The 12,067-nt window shown below is 43.3% G+C and overlaps 1 protein-coding gene across 1 annotated transcript in view; it reads left to right on the top strand.

Annotated features, from left to right (window-relative positions):
* LOC147723000 (uncharacterized) overlaps nt 1-11,275 on the top strand; it is a 32,643-nt gene extending 21,368 nt beyond the window's left edge. The window contains exons 3-4 of the mRNA XM_086967421.1: nt 2,133-2,245; nt 11,189-11,275. Of these exons, the coding sequence (XP_086823547.1) occupies nt 2,133-2,245; nt 11,189-11,275 (200 nt within the window). The remainder of the gene's footprint in view (nt 1-2,132; nt 2,246-11,188) is intronic.
* The last annotated feature ends 792 nt before the right edge of the window (nt 11,276-12,067 follow it).

The following is a 12,067-nucleotide window of genomic DNA, read 5'->3' as shown; positions in this document are numbered from 1 at the left end:
AATTTGTCTCCAAGTACTTGAACCTCACTGCTCTGAATGCCCATCTGGTCTCTTAGACCCAATAATTCAGAGACCTTGAAAGCACCAAAGAATAACGAGATCAGGCACGGCCTAAAACGTGAAACCTCCCAAAAATCGTAACAGCAAACTGACAGATGCAACAACTGTTGTAAAAGAACAAAAGTAACTGGCTCACATAATGGAAAAGAATAAGAGAGCTCTCTGCTAAAACCTTTCAACATACGTCTTAACAACACATCCCCCACCAAGTCCTGACCCCACCATAACTGGCCATAAAAGGAAATTCCAGCCAATTTCCCAGAAATGGTTGTGTGCAACAGGCCCCTGTTAATCAAGTGCAACACAAACTGTAAACTGAAACTTCTGTTACCAACTGAGTGCCCATCAAAGTCATGAGATTTTGTGTAACTTAAAAATTCACTCCGAGCCTGTCGATAACTTCATCTGGTGGCAGGAGCTATAGATTTTTCCACCAATTTGATGATCCTCAGTCCTCCAGCACCCAGGTGTTCTGCGGAATTGGAGTTTTGAAGTTGTCTGCCCCAGGCGCCAGACTGCGGAATTCATGCCAATGAAAGCGATGCAACGCATCTGCTATAGAATTGTTAATGCCCGGAATGTGTCTAGCTCTGAAAACAATATTCAATTTGAGGCTCTGCAGCATTAAAACATGCAAAAGGCGTAGCACCCATAGGTCGTTTGCTTTTTATTTATTGATGAGATTTACCACAGCCATAATATCAACATAAAAAAGCACACATCTGTCCCGAAATTCTTCACCCCAAACTAACAAAGCAACAATAAGAGGGAATAATTCCAGGAAGGCAATGCTGCGACCATGCTGCATCCAATGAGATGGCAATCTCTCCGCACACCAGCGCCCCTCCCAGAACAGACCAAAACCATCGGCCCCAAATGCGTCTGAAAAAAGCTGTATCTGCCAAATGGTGTTGACCTCCACAAAAAAGAGAGACACCATTATAATCTTCCAGAAATTTTAACCAAATGACAAGATTCTCCTTGATGGCTTTAGTAATTCTAACCCTGTAGTGAGAAAGGAATGCTCCTGACAGCGCCATCCCCAATCGTCTAAAGAAGGTCCTGCCTGCCCTGACCACAGAACAAGCAAACTTTAAGTAGCCAAATAAGCGCTGAACCTGCCTGAGCTCAAGTTTGTCTTTACCCATAAAAAGGAATTGATTTATTTTACTTTTTCAGCCGGCAAACGAGACACCATAACTTGAGTGTTGATTTCTAAGCCCAAAAAGTGAGCCTGGTGCAAGGACCCTCAGTTTTTTCAGGAGCGAGTGGAACACCAAACTCCTCAGCCATGTCCTGAAAGATGCCCAATGCTCTGCGACACTGATCTGAATGTGCCTCTCCAATAAATATAAAGTCATCCAAATAGTGACATACATATTTATGACTACTTCTTTTTGAAGAGCACAAGACACTGAGCAACCCATAGGGAGAACTCTGTCTACATAAATTGCTCCATTAAAGAACATGCCTAGAAGCTCAACATCTGATGGATGTATTGGTAGTAAACGGAAGGCTGACTGAATGTTACTTTTTGCTAATTCTGCACCCGTCCCCGCCATCTGAACCAACCTTAATGCATCATCTACCGAGGCATAAGAAACATTAGAGTCATGATAGATGATGAATTAAATGAAATTCCCCCGTCACTTTCTTAGGTACTAAACCCAATGGGGATACAATCAAATTTTGCATAGGGCACTGGATAAAAGGACCCGCTATCCTATCAGCTGTTAACTCCACATCCAGTTTCTTTTGTACAATCAATGGCAATTCCTTGGCAGATTTCAGGTTATCATCCCAACTATTATGTCTTGGCCCTTGGTACCCAATCTTGCAACCATCCCTAAACCCCCAATAGAGTTTCGAAGCAACTTCAGAATCTGGGTATTCTTCCAGCCATGATTGCATGCTAGAAAGCCTAATTGGAGTATGAGCCCTTTGGCATAGTTTGAAAAACTGATCACCTCCCCGTTAGGAAAAACCCTTGCTCCCCAAACCGCTGATTACTAAAACATTGTGTAATGGCATGTTTTCCTCCACATTGTAAACATTCATGCTTGAATCTACAGAATTGTCTGGCACATATACCCCTGTTAAAGTTCCAACGGGCTCTGGATATTGGAAACTGTCCTCTACCAAACCATTCCACCCCGATTTGGGCGGGGCACGGCTGAAAGGGCCGGTAAGTATTAGGCATACCACTTGCTGTATGTGTCGATCTCAGTGGTTGGGTACAGGACATCCATTGAAGCAAAGGTTCCTGATAAACATCCTCCAAAGGTTTATCATGGAAAATACTGACTCTCGCCCTGAATTCCTCATCGTAGCTGAGCCACGCAAAACCACCGAAGTGTAGTTGGGCCTTACGAATGATGTTCATATATTTGAACAGAGCAATTGCCCTATCTTGGTGCTTTTAAAAATACACACTGGCATATATAGAAAATGCTGGGGTCCAATTCTCAACGGTTTTCTGTACCCTGGGACGTCTAACAAGCTCCCATTCTTCTTCCTTGGACCCTTCCTTAGCCTGAATGTCCCTATAGAGCAGTTTAAACACATCGACAAACTCGTTTTGCCAAATCTTATTTTTGGTCTTATCAGGAAGATGGGTCCCCAATGGCATAGCTAAACCCATATAAGGGAGCTTCATATGAATATTGACCTCCACCCCCTCCGCCTGACCAGAACTAGATTTATCTACACCAGAAATCTATGTAACTTGACTCACATCCTTATTTGCAACTGCAACATTGTTTTTGTTGATGACTGATCTGCAACCTACCCTGCATCCTGCCCTATAAAACACCCAACTGCCTCAATCACAGAAGCATCACCCACCCCAACTGAACATGTAATGCGCTTGACGGTCAAAGGTTGAGACCAAGAAGCCCACCAATGAGGCTTACCTGTCGTTACCTGAGCAGTATGTTTCTGAAATTCTTTGGGATCATCACGCTGACGATGACTGTCTCGCTGTTCCTGATCAGTTGCGCTGTCCGCTCTTGACCTAGGCATCATACTAAAAACAGTGGATGCCTCTGACCCTCCCTTTGAGAAAACATGTTCATGACTCAATGCACTTACATTAACATCACTTCCTTTCAACAAATCCCCTTCATTTATATTGTCAGAAACATCCAAATATTCAAATTGATCATCAAAGATCTCCAAATCCGCATTGCTACTGCCAGGCATTCCCCCCCCCCCATCATAAAACTTCCAAAAATGCTCCACATTCACAAAACTGGAAATATCAGTCATTGGCCAAGAAGCTGTTGATGATGAGATCTTCCAGCCGCTCTTGCTCGAAGATGCTGAAGATTTGCTAGCCCCAGCCCCTTGCCCAGATCTGCCCACTACCTTCGTTGGGGTGTCAGCATGTTCTATCCACACCCATAGACCACTCTGAGGTCCAAATGAGGAATCAAAATTAAACTGGGGGTGACTATGGAGTGGGGGGGTGAGAAGCCGGAAAAAGAGACTCAGTTCTAGATGAAAAACGAAAATGTTTGGGAGTCAACACGTCAGGTTCACTGTGTGGATAGAACTCAGATGCCTCCAAAAACTCAGGGACATCTTCGAGAACTGTTGATTCTGACTGGTCCAACTGCCCCATATCAAGTGAATCCTTAATGTAAGAATGAGATTTATCAACAGGGGGGCCTCTGGGCACTGGTGACTTAACAAAACTCGACATGGCCACCTCAAATGCCTCCCCAGTCACCTGAAAACTCTTAGCCAACTGTTTTTTGCTACCATGGAAAGCTGAAGACATTGTTGAAACCCCAAAGTTTTCCTTCCCATTGTCACTGGAGTAATCCACTAGAGAAGAAGAGTACCTGTCAGAGGAAACAGGGGCGCTATATTCAACTGTGTACCTCTTTTGCCAGAAAAAACGCTGTTCCTAAATAACCTTGGTCCCAAATGGGCCCTTTTTGCAGGAGAGGGGCTCGCTGGTAAAGAAAAAGAAATTGCAACCTTCATGCTCGGGCCCCGTCCCCTACCAAAGCTTCCCTGCACACCTGTTAAAGAAAGGTTCCTGGAGGAGGCCCCACTCCAATGTGAAGCCCGCCTCTTAGCGCGACCCACACGAGGGGGTGGAGACTGCACCCAACTAACCTGCCTCTCTCTCCTGCGCTGATGAGCAGGGGGGTGCCTGCAGCCTGCCACTGCTGCTCTGCCTTGAAGAACGGCTGCAGCTCTATGGTGTTCTTCCCAAAGCTCCGGTGTTGTAGGGAACCAAAGGAGCACGGCCGTGTGACGGCAAACATGCTGCCACAGCCTCTGCCACTCCAAGCACTGTGGTCTGCCATGGGCGCCTCACGCCCTGCCGCCACAGCAGCTGATCCGTCGGGCCTCAAGAGGTCCTCCCTGCCTGCTGCGCACAGGATGCGAAGCGCTACGCTGACAGCAGCGCCCTCCTCCATTGAAGGTAAATTAATTACACAAAACTGTAATAAATATAAATGAAGCAACACACTGACAGGGTTTAGGGGGTCAACAAAAATTTGCCGCTAGCTTCCCTCACAGTGAGCCTCCCACGAAAACCCTACCTATAAATACTTACCTGCTGGTCCCGCCCCTCACCCTATCGACACCTATCGCACCGAGTGGATTGCGCCAAGTTCCTCCTGAGTCCCCATTTATGATCGGTAGCAGGACATTGTGACAGACACACTTTTAATCATGCCACACATCACAGCGGTGTTTGTGTTACTTGGTGCCACGGTTGACAGGTGTATCAAGTTTCACATCTTATGCTTCTGCATGCATGTCTTAGGATCTTTAGAGAATCTGGTTCCTCATTATCTCAATGCCACTAGTTTTGGTCTACTTTTTATAGTATAATCACATTCATTAACTAGTGAACGTTGATCTCATTTTTTGCCATTTTTTTCTTCACTTATACCACTGTGTTGGGGTATCCCTCCCTGTACATTACACAGCATTACAGCATTATTTACAAACCAAGCTCTATTTTTTAGATTTATAGAGAACCCTGAAGAAGGGAACCCTGTCCGAAATGCATTGGGCAACAAAAGAATATTCAAGGAATTCCTGGTTTTAAAGACCAACACAAGAAATTTAGTACACATTCATTTGAAACAAAGTGGATGTCGTTAAAAAAAAATATTATTGTTTTTGTTTTGTTTAATCAATACATACCACACAATTGAATCTTGTATCAAATAAAATACTGAATGTAAGTTGAGAATTCCATATGCTGCAACTGTGCATAACTTTTGATTAACTTATTGAGTTTGACTCACAGCTGTGCAGCCAGGCATCAGGTGAAGCGTCACTTCTTTCTTTTTAATTTTTTAGTCGAGGCAGACAACCTCTTCCTGATCTGCACGCATACTAGAGAAAATGGTCAGCAATGTTTTTATTTAGGTAGAATGTTAAGGGCTGCGCAACACAACTTATGTTATAGATTTAAACTGCTGTTTAAGCCTGGCAAAGCAAACTTTTTGCCAGGCCCAGACCTTTGTTTTAATACAGTTACATTTAAGTTACCTTTATGGCAGTCCTTGGACAGCCCACAGGACAGGGTACTATGCATTCAAAAAGTAGGACATGTCATAAGTTTTACGTGTCTTGTTAGTGAAAAACTGTTAAATTCTATTTTCACTCCTGCAAGGCCTTTCTCTCCCATAGAATAAAATTGGAGTTGCCTTATTTCATTTTATAAGTGTAATTTCCAAATGGGAAAAAATAACCAGTTCATGTTTGGTGTGTCTGAAATCACAATTTAAAACTTAAATTATGATGAAGTCAGATTTTAAATTGCACTTTTGAAAATACCACTATTAGAAACTTGACATTTTCTTGCCTCAGCCATTTAGGATCTTATTTATGAAAGCCCTGTGTCACTTTTCCACCACGTAATGTGCTATAAGTGTGAAGCGGGGCTCTGAATCAGACTTATGACGCCACACAACACAGCCAACATGCGTGCAGTGAGTAGCCTTAGAAATCTTGAGTATGGCAATGCAGCCCAAATCGATGCGTCGCCTTACTCTGCATGGGCTTTGCAGTGGGTTTTCCCATGCAACACCCATGGATTTTAACGCTGCCACAGACTGTCAAAATCATGAAAACCTGGGAAATGGCCCAATCCTTATGCCTCCTGAGGTGCGGTGTAACAAGGAGAAATATCTCTATTTTTCCTCATTCTTTCCTCTTTCGATGTGTGCTGCATTCTGCAGCACATATAGAAAGAGGAAAACTCCCTAGGATTGTTTTTCATGCAGGAAGGTGGCCATTCCTGCACAAAACCAATCCTGCATACAATAGAGGTACTCTTGCACCATGATGCAAGGGTGTCTATTTTTGCGCTAGGCTGCCAAAACGGCACCAGCACAGGGAGAAAGGACTGGAATGCACCGTTCTGTTAAATGCAGTGCATTAATGCCCTTTCACTATGGTGAACGGCAGTGAAGCCAGGTGCCTTGCTGCATTGCCCTTTGCCAAAATCCGATAAATGAGGGCCTTAGTGCATGTAACCTGTCTCTGGTCATATGACTAGGTGTAGCTGACAGTTGAGCTTTGTGTATTTCTCCTTTCTTAGATGAGCCTAAATGAGCTATCACTGGTAGGATGGGAGGGAGGAGAGGGGCTCAGACACACTTACACCTGAATAGACTGCGTCCTGCCGCCACACAATGGGCTGCATACCCCATGTAGTTAGTCTGGGGGCAGGGAAGGCCGGATTCCTGGGGACGTCAAATGGAAACTTGTGGAACCTTTTCCCCACTTCTAAGGCACTACCTGGCATAAATACTATACAACAACTCCTCAGCACACTTCTGGACATGTGGATACCCTGTCAGGAACAAGGACTGCAGTGCTGCTACAAAGACTGCCACTCGACTGGACTGCTGCTCAGCAGCTGTCCACTGCCCTCTTACCTGGGGGGAAAAAACTGGACCTGCAACTTCATCTTAAACCCAGGACCCCAGAGTGACTCAAAGGTCTAGTCTGCTGTCTTCCAGGTCTGAGCCTCAGGGACATAAATGGCTCCTCAATCAGCTGCAGAAAGTTCCTGACCACCAAGTGGTGCCTCTAAGGTCCTGGACCCTTGGTGTGGCTCAAGGGCTCTTGAAATCAGGTGTTGGCACTCTTTACAATAACGAATGGACTCATTCGCATTGGAACCACGTTGCCCTCATGGAAATTCATTGTGAACCATCACCAGTCCATCTCTTTGCACAACAAGCAATGCCTCCAATGCTCTTCGCACCATGCTGCCTTTCTCCCTCCAATAGTACTATAAACGCTTTCTCAGCTTTAGATATTTTACATCTCAACCCTGCACTGCAAGCATAATAAATAAATCAAGTCAAACATCAAGAACTAGGTCTGGCCAGTTGGAATTTGAGAAAAAATATTCAAAGGAAATGCCTCTATTAGCTCGATCACCATCAGATATGTTGGACTGATACTGCTTCTTTTTTTACACTGAGAGTGCACTGAGGCCTGATAACTAGACCACGCTGACAGTGTTCCAACCCTTAGAAAATGTATCTCGAATTTTCTCCCTCAATTTGCAGAGACTGACTTACTTATAAGTTCCTAGTATATTGCACCTGGTGCATGTAACGCCCAGGTCTTCAGCACTGATTGTACCACCCTGTGTTTGGCGAAGTACAAAATGTCTCTCAGCATGCCACTGCAAACTGAAAGGGCTGTGGTACCACTGCTAGGTGGACTTTGCCATTCAAACTAATGGCAAAGCCCCCACTTAGCTTAACAATATATGTAAGTCTACCCTAAGGAAGGCCTATCAAACCCTAAAGCAGAGAGCTGTATATTCCTCGGCAGGAATGCGCATGCGCAGGCTCCCGAGCATGCGTAGTTTCAAAGAAGAAGGCGCGATAGACCCGGAAGAGATGTCCCCACAATAAGGTAAGTGTTTTTAATCTTATTTAAGGCTTTAATCTTTTTAATATTGCAGGCGGAAGGCAGGCGGGAGGTGGGCGGGAGACGGGCGGCCGGGGCGGGAGCCACGTAAGGGAAATTTGCTGAGAGGCAAGGAAATTGGTTCAATTTCCGTGCCTCCCCGCGAAAGTCCAGTACGCGACTTCCCCCACCCCTAGTTTAAACCCTATTGACTAACAAAGGGTTGCTGGCTGACCACTCAGCCCCGCTACTTAGATGGGTACTATATAGTATCAAGTAAGTTGGGGCATTAAATCTGACTTGATGCCGAAGTCAAATTCCATGTCATTATTAAAGAAATGCAACTTTTAGAAAGTTCCCACTCAGGCATTGCTTATGAGGCAGTCAAGATTATGGCAAATCTTTGAACTCCGATGCATCGCAAAGCTCAGCTTTAATTTCATAGCCACTTTCTACTCTGCACACAGCTGGAAATATGTGTGCAGACTCTGTTTGAGCTCCTCATCTGTGAACCCCGACGGGTTCCTCATCTCACAGCCTGCTCAGCCTTCTGGAGCCACTGCGTCGATTTCTGGTGGGATGCCAGTGGCTGCCATTTTGTTAGCACACGCTTGCATCTTGTTCACTGCATGGCACACATTTTCCACCTTATAAATTAGGGTATGACTGTACTGGTCATATGAAGACTTATAATTATTGCTGACATCACTGCTTATGTTCCTTCTTAGTTTTGTTTCTTCTGTTCAACAATCTATGGGAAGAATATTACATATTTTAAATCTCGTGCTATATTTATACCTCATGAAAAAGCCTTGCTGTGGTCCGGACTCCTGGAAACTTCAACTCAAAGATATTATACTGCTTGTCTCTCATTTCAAGTTGTGAACCTACTTTCAGTATATCTATTATGTTTATTCAATCAACTTACTAGCGGTTCACTGGTGTCTTTAGATTTTCAGAGGATATTGCTTTACATCTACTGTTCTTACTCCTTATTTCATACCTGCATCAGTATTTCATATGTGGGCACGATAAATCCTCTTCACAAGGTACAATATCATACTGTGCATCATGACATAATGGCCAGTGACCCCCCTTTCAATCTTTAAGGCCACCTCCTCTGGCACAAAATCAAAAACAGTTAAAAATGACCCTCCATCACCCATCTTGTCATCACAGAATCCTGTACTAGTTATTATCAATGAAGAAGAGAGAGGATTACAACCATTTCTGTGTGCTACTAATGAGAAATGTCAGCAAATTGAAGATCGCTAGATTGTCATGGAGGGTAAAATGGTAGAAATAGAGCAAAGCATTAATTCTCCATTAAAAATGTCTACTAAATTTACTCTACTCCACCAGGAGATTCTGAAACTCAAACTCCACATAGAGGATCTTAAGAAAAGAAACTGTTGCAAACATCTCTGTCTATATGACCTCCCTGAAGCTGTGGAGGGTCCTGTCCCATTTCTCTTCCTGAAGAAATTTCTTCCAGACCTACTTAGTATCCCACGTACTCCCCCTATGAATCTCCAATGTGCACATCCTTTGGGCTGTCTAACTACTCATGCTTCTAAATCTAGGGTAATCATTATGCTTTTTCTTACATTTCCAGATCTTCTGTGTGTTCTGTGGCTTTCTAAATCTAAATGTCATCTTATTTGGTCTGGTCATAATATATTAATTTCTCAGGATCTCGTCCATATGACCAATGCCAGACAAAAGGAACTTCTTGCTCTACGACCTCAAATGCGACAACTAAATATTTGTTATGACATTCTTCAACCTTTCCTCTGTAGCAGTACCCATGAAGGCACCTCAAGATCCTTTGATGATCCAGTTAAAGTAAAAAAATTATTTCACAACATTGCATTTTTATTTATTTTTCCAAATTCTCTTGGATAATGACTTTTTTTCATAATTTATTTCACATGCTTTTTGCTGTTGTTCCTTTTATAATGTCAACACATCTCATGCTGATTCAGAGTAACTATCTTCTAAGATCTGGATCTTCATCCTTGTTTGGTGTATTACTTTATTTTCATATTCATCCCTTGCCTTTCACTTTCCTCTTCTATCTATATCCATGCTCTATGAGTGCTGGCCCAGGGTTACAGGCCCAGCACCCTAAGAAGCAGGAGCCCCAAGCCGCAGCTCCTGTAATTGGAGAGTACGGTCCAAAGCATGCTAAGCAGCAGGATCCTCAAGCCACCATCCCAATTCTGCATCATTTGACCACCGCCTTGATATTTGGCTCTCCACATTCCAACACAGAAACTGTAGCCTGGATTTACCATGTATGGGAAATGTTGAAATTCCTTCTGTGCCAAAATTGTTTGAGCCAACATGAATTTCTCTTCAATTTTTCTCTACCTCAATTCTAAAGTATCATAGCAAAGCTTTGCATATCTCAGTATTTCATCCAAAGGATTTGACTGCCAACAAAATACTTCTGCTGAATTTGTGAGCTATCTCCAGGCACAACCCAAGAACAAACTGGAACATAAAAATACTAAGATTACCCATCTAATGTTTTTGATGCTGCCATGACGGCAGAAAACTTGCATCAGTTTTTTGTAGTAGGCATGACCCGACTCTTTCGACTCTTGCGTAGTTCTTGAAATTTTACAATCGATGAATCTCTTTCTGTAGAACTTTTGTTTTCAAAAAGCTATTCACTTATATATTTCTGTAACTGTCTGAGAAGGAACATTCACCTGAGCATCTCTCAGTTGGCAATTGTACTGATACCTTACATTCTGCCCACAAATCATTAGGGACAACAATGTCAAAGAAAGTATTTAAATCTTCCCAAAGCGCCATTGAAATCTTGACAAACTGGTCAATCTGTGTATATCAAAGGTCAGGATTTCCTCTCAGTTTTAGTTTTGTAAAGATGAAAAGATCACTGCGACTCCAAAATGCCTACACTTATCTACCCCCATGTATTTCTCTCAGTGGGTAAGTCCTAACCCCTAAGTCACTTATGCTAGTTTAATCTTTTGGCCCTCCAGTATAGCTATCTTTCTTTTAATTCCTTACTTAGTGAGCCCACTAATCTGTAATCTTTTGAGTATCATTCCACTTTTAGATGCTCCCAACTTATTCTCTCAAGTGTAATTTCAGTCCAGTCATTTGCATATTCTTAAGAGTTTCCTCAATCATGAACATCTGAACTCTTGGATAAATCAATACCATATTCTGCTGCTATTCTCCTTAGGACCTAATGAGCTTCACATGCATGTCTAGTGGCTTCTCTACAAAGGAACACAACATTTCTGTTGTTGTAGCCATGTATGCCTTCTAACTTTCCTTCGAAAACTCTAAAAAATCAGACTATGCTTTGACAACATCCTTTGCCTTTACTATTGACTCCTCCTCATTTGGGGTATCTGACCCAGAGCTTTCCTTAACCTCCACAACAGGTCCACTCTCAAATGGAAGTCGTTTCTATTTGGGGTCTCGCTCCAGTATCTCTATTGTGGTACTAGTGCTTGGTGACAATGGTTTGATAACTGTGGAGGTGACAAGGGCTGGGGCAATGACAGTTGTACTCAGTGCTACCAGTGGTCGAGCTGGAAAATCAATGGGCAAACCTGTAACATTGGGCAACCCTCCATAATAGAGACCTTGTTCCACAGGTGCGCCCGTGCATAGGTAAACAGGTTGTTGGAGAATTATGGGCTGTTGATTTCCTCCAGCCTTCTGAACAACGTTTTACGAAGGTGGTCGAGAAGTAAGCAGATCGCTCAAGAAGTCATCACTAGAAGCACTATCACACATCTCAAATTTCTTCTCCTGAATTCCACCACCTCACAGTTGTTTTTCTCTGTTCTGGTTCTTTTTAATGTGGGATACATTCTAATGCCTCTAATTACATTCTACCTCCATTCTTGTTCTGTATCTAATCTCACTTCCATCCAACTATGGACTTTGGGACATATTTCATTTTTGGTAGGAGATTCATTTCTCTGACAGAGCAACAGAGAAAATGACTCTGTCACCCTGGGGGATATACCGACCACCAAATTTAGAATGACCACCAATGCTGGCAGTCATTTATAAAGCATTGCGCTGAGCCACCATCACACTGGTTCCT

Source organism: Lissotriton vulgaris, chromosome 4_1 (assembly GCF_964263255.1).
Source record: "Lissotriton vulgaris chromosome 4_1, aLisVul1.2, whole genome shotgun sequence".
Taxonomy (NCBI): Eukaryota; Metazoa; Chordata; class Amphibia; order Caudata; family Salamandridae; genus Lissotriton; species Lissotriton vulgaris.
This window is presented reverse-complemented; position numbering and strand designations above follow the sequence as displayed.